The sequence below is a fragment of the Dasypus novemcinctus genome, chromosome 2 (genome assembly GCF_030445035.2).
Source record: "Dasypus novemcinctus isolate mDasNov1 chromosome 2, mDasNov1.1.hap2, whole genome shotgun sequence".
NCBI lineage: Eukaryota > Metazoa > Chordata > Mammalia > Cingulata > Dasypodidae > Dasypus > Dasypus novemcinctus.
Genome location: NC_080674.1, coordinates 15,535,361 through 15,553,783, shown reverse-complemented (window position 1 = coordinate 15,553,783; position 18,423 = coordinate 15,535,361). Strand labels below are relative to the sequence as shown.

Sequence of the window (18,423 nt, the reverse complement as noted above, 5' to 3'; positions counted from 1 at the left end):
AAATGGCAACTTACATTCTGACTAATGTCAGCCCATTTCAGCACAGGCATGGACAGTCCAGGTGCCTGGTGAAAAGTTCAACAGTTTTCTACAAAAATAAGCTCTCAGGAAAAGAATAAAGTATCATTTATTCTTTTCCATTAAAATATGCAAGATAGTAAACAACTGAAAAAAACAAAATTTGGAAAGTATTTCTATAATATATGGCAGGTCCATATCTCCCGTACTTTTCACAAGGAGTGTATTCGAACTCACAATATAAATGATTCCAATACAAAAATCAGCAAATGGTATATATATAATCCAAGAGTTACAAGAGGTGGTGGAAGTAGTAAGTTGAAACTGCTTTTTTTTGTAGATCAAAAATGGCCAAATACTAGCAATTTCACATGGTTCTACCTAGTAATAAGAAACGGTGGATTCTCAGGAAGCAGAGTTGGTCCAACGGATATGGCGCCTGCCTACCACATGGGAGGTCCAAGGTTCAAACCCAGTGACTCCTGACCCATGTGATGAGCTGGCCCATGTGCAGTGCTGCTGCACACAAAGAGTGCCGTGCCACACAAGAGTCTCCCCCACCTAGGGAAGCCCCACGTGCAAGGAGTGTGCCCCACAAGGAGAGTCGCTCCACAGGAAAAAAGTGCAGCCTGTCCAGGAATGGCGCCGCACACATGGTGAGCTGATGTATCAACATGACGCAACAAAAACAAGACATAGATTCCAGGTGCCAGTGACAAGAATACAAGCAGACACAGAAGAACACACAGAGAATTAACACAGAGAGCAGACAACTGGGGGTGGGGGTGGAGAAATTTAAAAAAAAAAAGAAACGGTGGATTCTAGATACATTTTACAGGCATTAGAACTTACAGGATTTGCTGCTCAACTGGTTGCTAAGAGGAGTCAAGGTAGTTGACATGAGCAACTAACACTTGTTCTCTTTGAACAGAATCAGCCCAAAGTCCCAGCAGCATCACATTATGGGGAATCCCAATGTTGTCCTACAGTCATGGACCTCAGGGTTGCCAATCTGTGCAATAGGACTGGGAGCAGACAGCCCCTGGGACACACTAATGGAAGGGAGCAGGTTTCAGAGCCCTCTGCAGAGGGAATCTAGTAGGGTTCTAGACCCCAGGACTGAAAGGTGCATATACAAACCCGGGATGGGTGTGGAATCAGCCAGGCTCAGAAGCAGCTCTGGATGCCATCCAGGAGGCTTACACACCAGGCCAAAAGAGGCATTCCCAAATGACCCCAGGGGACAAGCAATGGCTGGCCCAACTCTCAACAGCAAGTCACTTACGCATTTTTCAAAGAAATTAAGTTACTGAAAACAGATGCTGGTTCTATATTAATACTGTAACTAAACAAGTCCTTTATCTTTGGGGTATTTCCTCATCTCTAAAATTAGAACACCAATATTTACAAAGTCTGACAGCAGTTGCCATAACTAACTTCTAAAAATATAAGTGGACATATTAAATAATAACTAATAACAGACAATTACAAAGACTGAAATATGTGCACATATTTGGCATACCTTTTTCATGCATGTTGCTTTTTGCGTATTTCCCCTCCATTCTTTTTTGCAGTAGTCCATGATATCCATTTCAGGAGCTACACTTAATCTGAGCTCTGTTAAGGAATCAAAAAATACCAAGAAAATCAGGAAACAAAACCTAAGGAGTACAATGGCACTGCTTTACTTAGGAGTCACTGTATTCCTTACTTTCTCTTTCACTTCCTTCCAAAAACATCTAGAATCCCATAATGCCTACCACCCTGGTCTGGACCATCATGCCTAGGTTACCTCTCTCCTAGATAACCACAGGATAGAGGGCATCTTCCATGGGGTCTCCTTTGTCACCACACCCTACATGGTAAGCAAGGTGACCCATTTAAAACATTAGCCAAATGGTAAACATCACTTCTGGGCTCTGAGCTCTCCAGTGGCTTCCCACCCCACCCAGCAAAATGTCTTTACCTACATACAGGGCCCACCTGACCTGGCTCCCACTGCCTCTCTGGCCTCAGCTCCCACCACTGCCCACACTATGCTCCTCCAGGGCCCTGGAGCCTTCCCAGATACTCCTCAACACACCCGGGATACTCTGCCCCAGATTCCTGCAGGGCTGCTCCCTCACTCCATGCAGGCCTCTACTCAAATATCACCTGATATCCCTATCATCACAATACCACAAACCTTCCCTCTATTCCCTTAAGCTCTTTTGTTTTTCTTCACAAATGCTCACCAGCACCTAACATATTCATTTTTCTGTGCCCCCCCCACACACACACACCCTCACTCCCCACACAAACACCATTAAACATAAGCTCCTTGAGGGCAGGGACTTTGTTTCGCTTTCAGCTACATTCCTGGTTGAATGTACTGCCACAGAGGTTACTCTGAATACTTTTCTTGTCAAATTAAAGATACCGTAATCTAAGTTATGAGAAAATAAATTTAATGATTTGTAATTATCTCTTCAGTCTTTAAACAGAGAGGATACCTACTATAGGAAAAATAATATTTGTCTTTATTTATATCCTTCCCTGATTCCAAAAGGTTATAAGTTGTCAATAATAAATGAGAAAATAACAGAGCCTTCAACATTCTTTAACTTTAATGATACATCCCCAGAAATTAAAAACATAACTGAGAGTCAAACAAATGATACAGTTTAAAGAAAAAAGAAGGCTCTAGATTTTCCATACTTAGAAGGTGTGGGATTTGGTTTTCTGGTATACATGAATGCATGGAAATGTGTGTGTTCTTGTGTGTTTTAGGAAAAAAGTAAGCTAAATTCACAAGCACATCTTGAATTCCTCTTTAAATAATTGAAGAGATAGATGTTAAGGGATGTAACTCGTATATATAAACACAGGAATAGCCCACAACATATTCACATCTGAGCAAGTTGTATATAAACTGGAACTCTTATATTCAATTTAACTCAACGAAAATTTACTGAATGTCCAATAAGTACCAAGGATTGAACTAGGAATAGGAGAATGACAAAGACTCCGGCTCTGTTTCAAATGGGCTTATTGACTACTAAAGAGAAGACACAGGCAATTAAATGCAGGGTGTGATGGATGCTGGGATGACTAGGCCACAGTGCTAAAGGAACACACAGTGGGAGCCCTAACTCTCCCTGCAGTGTAGGGAAATCCAGTCAAGAAATGACTATGTTCTAGTATCTCATTGTAAATCCTTTTATAAAGTAAATAAATACAAATAATATTTATATTTATAAATAATACAAATAACAGATACATTTATCTGTGGTATAAGCTGGGACTGGCTTAGACATGAAAGAAACTCCTCAAGCACAGATATATGCAGAGACTACAAGCACCAATGCTGCACAGCCAATCCTCAAACAGACACTTTATTTTTTATATGCAAGAAAGATCTTTTGAGTGTCCTTAGTGGAGGCAAGTGTTTCCACATATCTGCCTTTCCACCCACCTCCCCACAAAGCACGAGGAAAGGCAAATATCCAGAGGCCAGGTCATTTACTGGGCCACATTCTCCCACCAGGCATCATGTGAGCCTGGACAGAGAGTGTCATGAAGAAACTCCCCAGGAAGAAAGTCCAGCTTTCCTGCTCTCCTAGCTCACCCGACTCACTCCTTTGCCCACCGAGATAAGACTCTATCCCCCAATCTTAGAACTGAGCTGAAAAGGCAGGAGGCCTCACACAGGGCCAAGGATCCAGGCCAGAGACAACAACAGTTCAGGGTTGAATCAGATGCCTGCATGAGGCAGGGAGGGCTGGGGAAATTGGGTACTTGCACAGTTGTTCTCAACAAAATGATACATAAATTCCCATTCTGCTACTGTGGCTGGGGGGAGGACTCCAACAGCTACTACCTGCCATGCAAGAGGCTCGAGATGTAGACAGAGATGCAGGGCAAGGCAGTGCCTGACCTCAAGCAGCTGACAATCCACAACAGTCCCTTTTTTTTTGTTTAATTGCTGAAAGCACAGACTCTGATGCTTCCAGAAAAGAATGGCCAAAAAAAAAAGGGGGGGGGGGGAGGGAGCTAAAATCGAAGTAGACTACAGAAGCCAAAAAAATAGCTGACAGAAAGGAGGACTCAGACCCTAGAAAGTGGGGAGTTAAAACCCAGACCCCTACAAAGAGGTGGACTCTCAATCAGAGAGCGTGGACTACCGCACAGATCTTTCTGTGCTTTTTCTGCAATAGGACGGAGATAAATCATTTACACTTTGATGGCCATAAGGTCCCTCACAACTACCCAGCCCTGCCAATGCAGTGTGAAAGCTGCTATTGGCAATATGCACATGAACAAGTCCAATAAAACCTTATTTACAAACCAGGCAGTGGGTGAGATCTGACCCATGGGCTAGAGTTTGCTGACCCCTAGCCTAGGTGGGAAATTAAAAACTCTCTTCATCATCAAAGAGAGAAGAAACTTTCTGTCTGGCTTGGGTTCATGGGAATCTCCCTCAGAATTCACAGCCACAGGCCAGTCTTCTTAGAGGTGCAAGGCATACTTTTTAGACTACTTATGAGACCCTGTAAACTCAAGTCTAGAAAGGAGTATAAAGTTGCACAAGGTAGGTGGCCAAAACAAGGTCACATTCTCTCACCCTCAAGTCAGGCTGCATGTGCTCTACCCAGAAAAGCAGAAGCAGAAACTGAGCTTATAACCCCAACTCTGAAGAAACAAGAAATCAGACAAAGATAGCAAATGGCATAATTAGATTCCCAGGATTTTCAGATAATACAATCATCAGATATAGAGTATGCTTAAAGAAATAAGAGGGAATAAGAAATCATGAGCAAAGAGCAGCACACTTTCAAAAGAAACAAGGCAACTTTGGAGGGAAAACAGAACTTTTCCAAAAAAAGAAAAAGAAAAAGAAATAGATCTGAAGAAACTACCCAGAAAGCAAGAGTGACAAAAAGACACAACGAATGAAAGGATATGTGGCTAAGAGCCTTAGATGATTGAATGAGGGTCAATAAACATCTAAATAGTTCCAGCAAGAGAAAAAAAGGGAGAATAGGAAAAAAGACAATACTCAAAATGGCAACTGAGAAATTTCCAGAATTAAAACTACAAATCCTCAGTTCAAGAAAAAAAGAAATCCCAAGCAACATGATTAAAAAAAAAAAAAATCCATGCTTATACCAAAGAGAAACTGCCAACCACCAAAGACAAAGAGAGATTATTTACCAAGGATTAGACTGACAGTAGGTTTCAGCTACAACAAAAACCAGAAGATAATGAAATAAAATTTTCAAAAGAATTACAGAGAAAAAAATTTGTTCATCTGGAGTTATTCAAGAAAAAATGTGAAATAAATAAATCTATGGACAGCTTACCAGCAAGAAATCATTATTGCAAGGCACCTCCAGAGGATGTAATTCAGGAAAAGACAATGAACGCAGAAGGACCAAGATACCAGAAGGAATGTAAAGGGAATCCACATTAACCTCAGAGTTACAAGTCCCACCAAAAAGCTAAAAGCCTGCCTAGGCCACAATGCTGTACAACACGGAGGCTGCAGAATCAAAGAGAAAACAAGAGGTCTCTCCAAATAGAGCAGTAATAAGCAACAGCTTTCAGCACTTTCTCCTTACGAATATGACTAATGAGGACTTTACAGCCTAAGTGAATTCTGAGCAGCTGCAGCAGTAAAGACCAGGCACCCTCTGAAATTCCATGTAGGACAGGAACAGTGGCCCAGGAAACACACCAGGACTGGATTACTAAAAGAGCATCTCCTTCAGCTATCACAATTAAGTGTTTCATCAGTTCCTAGTGAGGAAGACTCAGAAATCAAACTCCACTGTGTATTATTTGTTCCTAATTACATGTACAATAATGTTTTTGTTGATCAAAAAGTAAACAGAAGCTAGTTCTCAAAACAAATCAGAACAACATTTATTACACAGGCAATGACAGAGAAAATGCCATTTGTGAATTAACTATGGTGTACCCCAACTCTGCTCCTGCATGAGGCTAGGAAGAAGGATGTGCCTCTCCCCACACAGCCCTGTTGGCCGCGCCTGCAGGAACCCCAGCAAGAATCCCAGCAGCTGGTCCTGGGGAGGGCCAGGGCAGAAGGCATGATAGAGAACAAATATGGATATAAAATTGAGAAATGATGAATTAGTGCCACTGAACCCACGATGGTTCTTCCTTATAATTCAATCTGCTTCGCATGACCATCTGCATGCGCAGGGGCAGAGAGCCAGTCATCCAATTTGAAATGAAAAGTGCACTTCCAATATGAATTCTCCCTCTAAGGTTATAAGGAAATCAATAACTGAGAGAGGGAAGTGTCAGGACATTAAACAGAACCATCTTCAAAGGTGCAAAAAGATATGAAAGAACTAAGAAAGAATATTTGCATTAAAATTTTAAAACTTCAGGAAATATTCTTCCTCCAGCATACTTCAGCAAAATGAATAATCTGATAAAGATAAGACCATAAACATAAAAATGGTTCCTAGGAAATACGCCTTAATATTTTATTTTATAATGGGTACAGCAATTTTATTGTACTTGTACTTTCTACTATAAACCATAAGAATACTATGAATAAAACAATCCCAAACATACCTGATGACCCTCTTTCATGTATAAGTAATTCTTTCTCCTTTTCTATTTCATCTGCAGCACGATACATGTCCTCCTCACTGAAATCACATGAAATGAGACATTTCAAAAATCTGTTGCACTGACATTTTCCCTCTTATCACCACAGACAATGGTTTTTAAAAATTTATAAGGGCTTAATAATCAGTATACATAAAGAACATTTACAATAACAAAAAGACAACCCAATTAAAAAAATAGACAAAGGACTAAAATAGGCATTTCTCCAAAGAAGACATACAAGTGGCCAAAAAGATGCTCAATATCATTAGCCAGTAGAGACATGCAAATCAAAACCATGAGCTACCACATCACACCCACAAGGGTAGCTACTTTTTTTTAAATGGAAAACAATTGTTAGAGAGATGTGGAGAAATTGGAATTGTTGGGAGTGTAAAATTGAACAGCCACTTTGGAAAGCAATATGGTGGTTCCTCAAAAAGTTAATCACAGACTTCCCATACGACCTGGCAATTACAATTTGGGTATATAAGCAAATACAGTAAAAACAGGGTCTCAAAGAGATACTTGAACACCAATATTTACAGCTGCATTATGTACAATAGCCAAAAGGTGAAAATAACCCCAAGTATTCATCAGCAAATAAACGGATAAACAAAAAGGTGGTATATACACACAATGCAATACTACTCAACCATAAGAAAGAAGCTTTAAGACGTGTTACAAACATGGAAGAACCTTAAAAACATTATGTTCAGTGAAATAAGCAAGGCATATAAGCACCAATATTATATATCACTTGTAAGTAATAAGTAGAAATAGCAACTTTGTAAAAGTAGACAGCAGATTAGCAGTTATCTGGGAGGGAGCGGGGAAGAAGGGAAAGAGGAACACTGGTTAAAAAAATCCTAAGTCACTAAAATTATCACGTTTTTTTTTTAAGATTTATTTTTTTAAATTTATTTCTCCCCGCCCCATTTCCCCCATTCCCCCTGTTGTCTGCTCTCTGTGTCCATTCACTTTGTGTTCTGTGTCTGCTTATATTCTCATCAGGTGGCTCCAAGAACCAATCCTGGGAATTCCCGGTGGGAGAAAGGCGATTACGCTCTTGCGCCACCTCAGCTCCCCTATTCTGCTGCGTCTTCTTATTTTCCTCTGTGTCTCTTGGTGCATCATCTTGCTGCACCAGCACTCTGTAAGCTGGCACTCCTGCATGGGGCAGCTTTCCTGCAAGAGGTGGCATCTCCACGCAGGGCGGCTATCCTGTGCAGGGCCGCATTCCCGCATGGGCTGGAACTCCGCATGGCCAGCTCACTGTGTGGGCCAGCTTGCCCTCACAAGGAGGCCCTGGGCATTGAACCCTGGACCTCCCATATGGTAGACAGGAGCCCAATTGGTTGAGCCACATCCGTTTTCCATTTTTTTCCCTATATGATAACAATCTGATAAACTATGTCAGAGTTTTTTACTTTAAATCAGACATTTTGCACCAATCCATCTGATATATGGCAGAGCTCATTTTATGTGTAACCTCCATTAACACCTCAAATATATCTCTAGGTATATGAGCATGCAGCCTTACTAGTGAAGCTTCTGAGATGATTCTAGCAAGTTTTTTTTGTCTTTTTTTTTAATGTTACATTAAAAAAAATATGAGGTCCCCATATACCCCACACCCCCCTCACCCCACTCCTCCCCTCATAACAACCTCCTCCATCATCATGAGACATTCACTGCATTTGGTGAATGCATCTCTGAGCACCGCTGCACCTCATGGTCAATGGGCCACACCATAGCCCACACTCTCCCATGGTCCACCCAGTGGGCCATGGGAGGACATACAATGTCCGGTAACTGTCCCTGCAGCACCACCCAGGACAACTCCAACCCCCGAAAATGCTCCCACATCACATCTCTTCCTCCCACTCCATACCCCCAGCAGCCACCATGGCCACTTTCTCCACACCAATGCCACATTTTCTTCGATTACTAATCACAATAGTTCATAAACAGAATATCAATAAGTCCACTCTAATCCATACTCTATTCCTCCATCCTGTGGATCTTAGAATGGTTGTGTCCACTCCACATCTATATCAAGAGGGGGCTTAGATTCCATATGGATGCTGCATGCAATTCTCCTGCTTTCAGTTGTAGGCACTCTTGGCTCCCTGGTGTGGTGGTTGACTTTCTTCACCTCCATGTTAGCTGAGTGAGGCAAATCCAATAAACCAGAGTGTAGGAGTTGCAAGTCTCTTGAGGCTCAGGGCCTGGCTATCACATGGTCAGTCCAGAGATTCAGGTCTCCTGGGTATACATTAAACCCCAGCACCAACTACAGTTCCGGTAAAAGTAACAGGACAGGCTTGTGGACGAAGATCACATCTGAGTCCAGCTCTATCACAAAGAAACACAAACTGCAAAGTAGGGCCAACTGGCATGGCACTGAACTCCATCTGCCATGACCATAGAACCTGTGGGTCTCTGTAGCCCTCAGTAGAACCAATACCTGGGGTTGTATCTACTTTATCTGTCTCTGGGACTCTGCTCAGGTGTGCATAAGGGCAACACCTCTGATAACCTCCCGTTTGAATATTTTCATAGTGGTTTCAATTAAAAACAACTGAGGGAGTGCTGAGTTCCTAGTCAGGGGAGCTCTACCACAGTCCCTAAAGGAACAGCAACAATCCCCCAGGTGCAACAGTAAAGACCAAAAAAGAAGGAAGGTCCAACAATGAGCCCTTGATACTAATGACTATGCTTGTAAGCCTGTGCACCTGAAATAAGAACAAGGCCTACAGCTGCAGGGTGCCTTAGAGTTACCTCCTGAGAGCCTCTGTGTTGCTCAAATGTGGCCAGTCTCGAAGCCAAACTCAGCATGTAAATGTGTTGCCTCCCCCCCAGCATGGGACAAGACTCCCAGGGATAAGCCTCCCTGGCGCCGAGGAATTACTACCAAGTACCAGCTGATGATGTAACTAGAAAATGACCTTGAATAAAAGGGTCAACTCAGACCAGCAGAATATAGCAGTCTACATATAATACCAGGAGTTAAAAATGCTTTTTGATCTGAATGAAAGGGGGAATTGGAAAGGACAAATGAGTTTTTATGGCTATGAGTCTACCAAGTTTTAAGATTGGAAATAGTACTAAGAGAAGCAATTATATAGGGATGCAGGCCAACTGCCAACAAAGTTTTTTTTTTTTAAAGATTTATTTATTTCTCTCCCCTTCCCCCCTGTCCCAGTTGTCTGTTCTCTGTGTCTATTTGCTGCGCGTTCTTCTTTGTCCACTGCTGTTGTTGTCAGCGGCACAGGAATCTGTTTCTTTTTGTTGAGTCATCTTGTTGTGTCAGCTCTCCATGTGTGTGGCACCATTCCTGGGCAGGCTGAACTTTCTTTTGTGCTGGGCAGCTCTCCTCATGGGGCGCACTCCTTGTGCATGGGGCTCCCCTATGCGGGGGATACCCCAGCGTGGCACAGCACTCCTTGCGCATATCGGCACTGAGCGTGGGCCAGCTCCACACAGGTCAAGGAGGCCCGGGGTTTGAACCGTGGACCTCCCATGTGGTAGATGGACATCCTAACCACCGGGCCAAGTCTGCTTCCCAACAAAGCTTTTTAATGTCACAAGCAAATTTTATTATACTATAAAAATACTACTAAATACTCTTTAAAAACAAGGCTAAGAGAGCATCAATTACTCTAAGGCCCTAAAGCTGAAAATCTTCCTTACTCTTCTCCTGCCCGCAGCCCCACATTCAATCAGCCACCAATTTTCTCCCACACCAGGCCCTGCTTTTTTAAATGACACCACTACTATTCATGAATTCTAACTCATTACTTAGTTCCCTAGAGTCTGAAGCAGGGGATCTTAATCAGGATCCCTTGGGGGTCCTGGAAAGATTTCAGGGTCTGTGAGCTTGAACAGAAAAAAAAAAAAATCAACTTATTATCTTAATTTTCTCTGACCTCTAACTGAAATCTGGCATTTCCTTCACTTATGAATGTATGCAATAAATAAATTACAGTAGTATTCATTTCACCTGACTGTGGAAAAAAAAGTTTAAGAATTCCTGGTCTAAAGAGTCTCTAGTCTCATGTACTGAATTAACAAGAGTCTACTTAGGTGCAAGAAGAGAAAAGCCAGCTAGGTGCTAGAAAAAGTTGAAGAACAAGACTTCTCCCTCTCAAGATTCACCTGAAAATGACAATGACAGAAAACAAAAACAGCAACTCTATCTTTGCTGAAACCAGGAGGCATGTGAAACCCTAAAAAATCAGAAAGTGGAAGATGGAGTGGTAAAGGATGGAGGGGAAGTGTCCATGTCAATGGAGGAAAGTCTGCTGGAGGGCAAGTCAGTAACCCAGCAAGGCTCAGGCACTGGAGGTACCAAGTACTTCAGAGCGTACAGGTGACTCACTGGCTGAGGTCCACCCAAGAAGTAATCACACCCCCAATTCCCTACACTCTTCCCCTTCCTCACACAAGGGAGGAAGCTCCAGATATGAGGTGTCAGGCAGGGAAAAAGAAAAAAAAAGACAAAAAAACTAAGTCAAAGTTGGAAGAACCACCAATACCAATTTCCTTATCACCCCAGCTTCTAGGGCATGGCCTAGTACTGCTGGGGAAAAGATAATGGGGTCAGAGAAAGAGAGAAAAGGGGGTGTTGAGAAAGGCAGACAAAGGTGGGAGTCTAATGTACTTCTCCCACGCTCTCCTGAAACCTTCCATGGCTCCCAAACACATGGAAACGGAAGTCTAATCTGGACCTCAGCCACTGGGCTAGCCTTTACGCCATGTCTTCCCTACACACAACCCACACTTTAGTCCAAACATCTGACCAACACTACCCTGCACTTTTACACATGTGATTTGTTCTGCCTGAAGGGTTCACAAACCCTCCACCTGTCACCTGCCTAGCCCATGTGGTGCTGCGTGGAGTTAGACTGCCTGCGCTTGACCATGCCACACTCCAGCCCTTACTAGCTAGATGTATGCCATTGTAATGAAAACAACTACAGCGCTCAGTTTTCTCACCTGTAAGGACAGTAAGAGTATTCACCTGATAGGATAGTTGTGAGAAATAACCTAACACCTATAAAACACTTGGCACTCCAAGTCGGCTATTGTATTAAGTCTCACACTATCTCCACTGGTGCAGCTTATTAATAACAATTTGCCCAATGTCCCTTTCTTGTTCCTTTTTGGTTCCTCTCTAAAGGTGTGAGTGTATGCGTGTGGGTATGCACGGTTTTTTAAATGTAGTGGGAGTGAGGGGACAATATTAGGGAAAGGGTACTTTCCATGTGTTCTAACTCCAGGGAGGTTTCAAGTAAAACGAGTGATGTCACCCTCTAAGTCCATGCCAGAGGTAAAAGCAAACGGAAGCCAGGTTCACTATGCATCAAATAGCTAACATAAAAAATAAATAAATGTGCTAGTTTTCTCACAAGTTTGTCATCTTTCAGCCTCTTTCGTAGCTCTACCAAATAAAAGAAAATTTCTGATCCTGTAAAATAGGCACATACATGGATCACTTTCATAATATGTTCAGAAGCACGTTTTTGAGCCAAGCTACTCCCCTAGTTTTGGCCTCAGTTCCCTCATCTTCAAAATGAGAGGACTGGACGAGACACACAAGATCTACTTGGTTGTCATTAAAAAATCATACTTCAGGCAATTTGCACGCATCTTTGGCCCCACTGTTGTTCTCTTCCTTCTTACTCTACCAGATGACCCATGTGCAGTAGCAACACAAGTGACCAAAGGAGGTCCTCTCAACAGGCATTATTCAGGACGGCCTCAAGCACAAACACCTGCAAAGGCCAACAGGAAGGCAAAGGCAAAGAAACAAACAGCCGAACTGAATGCAAGGGGAAGAGAGAAGCAGAAAGAGGCTTACTGGAAATAAAAAGAAGTAAATCAGGATATGCAAAAGAAGCAAAGCAGAAACTGATGAACGGGAGGTCCAGGGTATACTCAATTGATTTAGCAACTAATGGACTTTGCTCAGATCCTGTACAAGAGTATTTGCTAACTTCCATGGCCACCAAGGACAAATGGAACCTGTTCTATGTTCTTTCTTAAATGCCATACTTAAAATGATTCTAAAACTCTATCTGCTTGGATAGAGGATTAAGTGTTAAGGTTAAGCAATGAGGTACAATCAATATGGTCAGAAAGGAACTCATTTCCTAGCCAGAATAGAATATTCATATATCCATTAATAATAGGACAAACTGCTGAAAAAATTAAAATTATTGGTTCTTTAAAAAAAAAAAACTTCACTCAATAAACTCCTGCTTTATTATTTTTTAATGTCAGAAGCTCATAATAATAAAAATCAAAATATTATAGCTGAAAATAAAGAAAGAATGAAATCACATCTAAAGTTGGGGACATGAAATAGCTAGAGATAAGGTTTTAATTTTTGTTATGGGAAAGGAAGACAATAAAACAATAAAAGGAAAGGGGATGTTACAAGATAAGATAAAATCTGTGATGCTGAACAGTTCCAGAAAACTGGCAACCTTTTGGACATAAATAAATGTCAAGTTGGGGCGGGGGTTGGGGTTGGCCACTATTTGGCATGAAAGACCCCACTAAAGTCCAGAAACAAACAGACTTAGATGACCTCAACAGCAAAGGGGGAATAAAAGGTTTCCTTTGAGAAAACTTAAAGATTGCTAGAAAAATATGAAAGGTAAAACAAAGTTTTAAATGTGACTTGATTTCTCTGGGATCCTGCCATTTGAGTCACATTCAATTACATAGTTGAGTTAGTTTTTAAAATCAAAATGCTAATGATTTCTACTTAGAAAATTCTTAATTCAGAATTAAGTAACCATAACATTACTTTGAAAGGTATATTTTCAAGTTCCCATTAAATGGTATTTACCTATTTTACCTTACGCTAGAGATGAAATATTCTATGCTTAATATTAAGGCAGTGAATGCATTATATGATATTGCATACTAAATTATACCTGAAACCTCTTGCTCCAAAGACCCACACAACAAAATAGTTTTGAGAACTTATTAAAAATGCTCACCATATATAAACAAAATTATACCATTCTCAAGAACCAAGAATTCTGGCCTGAAAATACAGAGTCCAGTAAGGCTGAAGACATTTCTGTGAAGACAGTTTTTCAATTTCTGATTCAAATAAGCATGTAAAAGAAAAAAAATTAAACTTTAAAATATACGCAAAGGTAAGAGCTTTAATCATTCACCATGATGAGTCTTTGTGCCAAGTTCCCCTTAGCATCTTAATCACCTAAACTGAGTATAGCTTTGTTCAGTTCTCTGGACCTCAGCCCTGCAATTAGTGCTTAACTTGGTGTGTTCCATAGGACTACGGGCCCATACAGTGCTGGTAAGACAGTGTCAACCAGGGTGACACAAACACACCTTCCCACACAGGCACAGGAAAAACAAAGACCACTCCATCCAGCTTTTAACCACCATATGGAAACTGTAGAGAGAGCAAACAACTCATCAAATGAAAGAAAGTACCGGCACCCAGGCCAAAACTCCACACTGCTTCCATAAGTGGCCTTCCCATGGCCAGCTCACACTCCATGTGACTTGCCACTCTCAACAATGAGGTTTGATTTTCAGCGACTTCTCAGCTCCAGAGGAGACCCTGGAGCAGGCTCTAGAGCAGGCACAGGTCAGGCAGGAGGCATAGCTGCTACCCCCACATCAAACATACCCTAACCTATCCCCCAGCAGCTGGAAGGCATGAGGTAGGGCAGAAAACACATTGACAAAATAGTATGATTAGCAACACTCAAAAAGAACGGTTTAACGTTCTCTTTTTATTCACAGTCCCTTTGAGAATCCACAGCTTTCAAAGGAACGACTCCAAAAAACAAAGAACACATTAAAATCTGCCTTTAATTCCAGAGATGTTCACTGACAAATGTTCACAGACACAGTTAGCCCTCAACCCCCAGATTCAAACACTATCCCACCATCAGGCCAACAAAAGAGCTATGACATAGGCTCACTTCTCAATTCACCAAGTACTTCTGGCCTGGCCACCTAACAATGTCTTGGTCCTCAAGGAAGTTAGCAAGGATTAGCTGTGCTGAGAGCAAGAGGCGGACGCAGTCTGAGGATTAAATGTTGGGGATGGAGGGGCCGGGGTGGAGCACAGGAGACCTGCTGATAGGAGCAGTAAGAGAGCTTCAAGAAAAGTCAGTTCGGTCTGGTCCTCTTATGAGCTATCCTTAGGTTTGTCCGGGAGATGCCAGACAACTACAGCTCTGAGATTGGCTGATTATAAAATAAAATAAAGATTTATCAAATAGCTTGTGGAGGTGGTTTTTATGTCTCCCTTTCCCACCAATTTCCCCCTCTTGAAATGTGAACTTAGTTAAAAAGAATTAGAGCATCCCATTGTACTGCCCAGGAAATGAGCCATCCCTTCCCAACAAAACACCACACCCAAGTCACATTCAAAGTGCATAATGGCTAAAAAAGCTGGGCTACGATTTGTATTCATAATTACTGTCATCCACTGAATGTATTAAAAATGCCTCCACAGGATATGTCAAACTTCTGCAATTACATGATATTTCCTATTTCCAGGTGCAGAGACTTTACCTAACTCTCATGCATGGCAAAACCCAACTCCCCATGTAAAGAAAGGCCTTGGCTTAAATTACAGAAAACCACAGGGATTAAAAAGTATTTTAAGCCCCAATTCAGGTATTACACTATTTAAGTTTAGACTCAACTATTAGGCTGCATGCATCATCATGCAGGAAATTATTGCAAACTATATATTAAATAATGCTTATGAAGTAGTACTTTCTCTGGCGCATAAGAAAATAGAAATAGCCCCACTACCTGTATACCCCTGACCCAAAAAGATGGAAATAGACTAGAAAGCCCAAAACGAAGTGTGAGGTTCAAAAGTCAACATCTGAAATTTATATGTATCTCCTTCCCTTGTTTCAGCCATCTTATTAAATGGGAAGGAATTAATCAAAATCAACAAAGCTGGAAGAAAAAGAAATCAAGCTGGTAAATAAACCACAAACTGGAACATCTACCTTGGAAAAAAATTTTTTTTTGAAGTTTGCCATTGCTATAAATCACGTCCTTCTGCCTGGTTTTGCTGAGGAAGCACCTGGCCCTGAAACCTATAGCCTGTGTCAACCTGGCCAAGCTGTGCCTAATGAATCTGAGACTCATTTTCAGAAAACAGAAGCCTAGGATGGGGTTTTATGATTCCTTTCAGTCTGTAATTCTACAGACATTAGACAGGGGAAGCACTTATGCCACAAAAACTTATCATCAGGAAAGAGTGCTCCCACCCCCTACAACCCCTTTCCCCGGGCACTCAGTCCAGCAGGAAAGCTTGCCAAGTAAGAATGGCCACGGACTTTTGGGAATGTGGTTCTGGGCTTTAAAGTGTCTGCATCACTTAGGGGCATGAAACCCTGAGGCCGAGGCTGAGGTGTAGTGTCCCAGTGAAGGGCAGGGCATCTAACCAGGGACGTGTCTCAGACCAGAGGGGTGAGAGGAAGGCAGCTGCAGCCAGGCCCTGCAGCAATACCCAGGAACTGCACGTGGCTGACTGTGGAGGGGCAGAGACAAGGGACTCCCCTACTTAACCCTCTGCAGAAAGCAATGGGCATCCACGGGCCAGATCAGCTCACATCTGGGCCTGCAGTGTTTTTAATTATAGAAAAAAGAAAAAAAAATTAGGTGCCACTAATTAAAAATCAGATTGCAAATGAAAGTCAGACTACCTGAACTCGTTAAAGAGAGAAGATCCAGCAACTGTAGGCCCCCAACAGAGAGGGGCACAAGCTCTCCAGGTCCCGTGGTGGGCTACACCAGGCCAGCTTCTCTCACTTAGGTTCCTGCCTAGCTCCTGGGAGCAGGAGTTTGAGACCTCCAACTCTAAACCTTTCCCAGTGATTGGCCCATTAGTGTGATCCCAAGGGGTTTGGTGCTCAATAAATGAGAATGTGAAACCCACTATAAAGCTCCATGCAAATGAAATTATTATTATACAGTATTTGCATAAAGGACCAAAGGACCCCTTTTTAGGAAATAAAGGGGAAGGGGGAGCTGGAAAGGCTTATCTTTAACACACCTCACAATTCAACTTTTGGGCCAATTAGACATCAAACTGGTTGAGTGGTTTCATTAATCCAGGAATGCCAAAGGCATTCATTTGTGCCTGGAACTTCAAAGTGTGGAAAGGTTTCACCTTTGAAGTTATCTTGTACTTCCACCCCCACGCACTTGCAGGCATTAACACTACAGATGTATGTCTCCCTCTTTAGCAGTCCAGTATAAACCGTATTTAAATATAAAGGAAAGGCTAACTAATCAAGCCACTAAAGGGTTCAAACAGAATTGGGTGAGATTCTGTCCAAAGTCTGTCCAACAGGTGAGACGACCATCAAGCCGGCACAGACTCGGCCTTCCAAGAACCAGTACGTCGCGTGGCTCGGTCTGTGTGGCTGTGATAAGGGCAACCTTACTGGGAATTATTTATAAAATAAAATGCATCCTGGGTTTGTTTCCCAAGATTCTGGGGCTTTCTTAGTTTTAATTTGGGAGATAGGCAGATGTCAAAAAAGGCGGCGCTGTATCCCCAGCATTGTGAGAGAAGCATCCTGGAAAAACATCTGAACAAGGACTCTGGACAAAAGTGTCTTCAAATTCCTCTTTGTCGCCGACGACCGGAAGGTCCTTTTGGAAGAGGCCAAAAGGCGCTCTGCTGCCAACCCCCAGCTGCCTTCTGGTGTCTCCCCAAGACCTTCTGGAGGGGACCCGAGCCCGGCGCCCCCTCGGCTCCCGCCGCCCCAGGCGCCGCCCGCGATCCCCGCTTCCCGGACTCACTGCTCTGCCGGGCACCGCTTCGCCGGCCGCGGCTGCCCGCCCTCCCGCGCCGCGGCTCTAGGGGGGCCCGGGGCCGCGGCGCCCGCCTGCCGCGCCAGCTTCTCCGCGCACCTCCCGCCGGGCCACGACCCGGGCTGGGGCATGGCCCCCCGACTCATGCGGCCGCCCGCCGCGGCGCCGGCGCCGAAGGCTCTGGCCGGCTCCGAACGACCCGGGCCCGTGTGTGGGGGCGCCCGGCCGTCGCCCCGGCAGCTCTGCTGCCTGGGATTCTGCCAAGGGTCCCCAGATCGCTTCCGCGCGCGTCACTGCGACCCGCCCCTCAGCCTCTGACCCACGGCGAGGAGGCGCGGTCCGGAAGAGCTAGAAGCGCGCCACCACAACTCATTTGCGCCTGCGCAGACCGAGAGCTCGGCGGCCGGAAACGCCCGCGCCTGAGGCCACTGCGCATGCTCCGCGCCGGTGCCGCTGGTTCGTTTACAGTACGTGGTAGGGCCTTCGTCGTCTGTTTGCTGGCTCGCCCTGGCGAGAGCCAGAGTGAAAGGTCGGGACGCAGTGGCGGAAGCGTCCTTTGCGCGGGAGCTTTGGGGAAGAGGCGGAAAGGTCGGCCTTGGGGGCGAGGGCGCCAACGTGTTTGGGCACCTGGTTGTGTCACTGGATTTCCGAGCGTTCACCGTCCACCCTCCGGGGTTTCCTCAACTGTAAAGTGAGGATGTGGGCAGACTGGGTGGTGGTGCGGCTTCGCTGGCCTTCCCCGGTCGCAATTCCGAGATGACACCTTCCCCCTCGCTTCTCCTTACTCAGTCGGTGTCCGGGGGTCTTTGGCTTTTGATGTGAGGTCAGCGTTGTTCCCAGTAACTCCAGGGCTGGTAGTTAACTGCCCTCCCACCCCCGCCCTGGGGATGGGGGAATGAAGGGGCCAGCTGGTTCATTTGGACTCAGTTGAGCAGG

At 43.8% G+C, this 18,423-nt stretch overlaps 1 protein-coding gene across 3 annotated transcripts in view; it reads right to left on the bottom strand.

Annotated features, from left to right (window-relative positions):
- Nucleotides 1–17,821, bottom strand: part of OTULIN (OTU deubiquitinase with linear linkage specificity) — a 36,499-nt gene extending 18,678 nt beyond the window's left edge. Inside the window, exons 1-3 of one of the 3 annotated variants that reach the window (XM_023588021.3) lie at nt 17,476–17,821; nt 6,604–6,680; nt 1,541–1,635 (exon numbers count right to left, since the gene is read on the bottom strand). In XM_023588021.3, the coding sequence (XP_023443789.2) occupies nt 1,541–1,635; nt 6,604–6,680; nt 17,476–17,633 (330 nt within the window). In that variant the 5' untranslated portion in view covers nt 17,634–17,821. The remainder of the gene's footprint in view (nt 1–1,540; nt 1,636–6,603; nt 6,681–17,475) is intronic. The other 2 variants (XM_004455785.5, XM_023588020.3) reach the window with 2 other exon arrangements.
- Nucleotides 17,822–18,423: the final 602 nt, after the last annotated feature.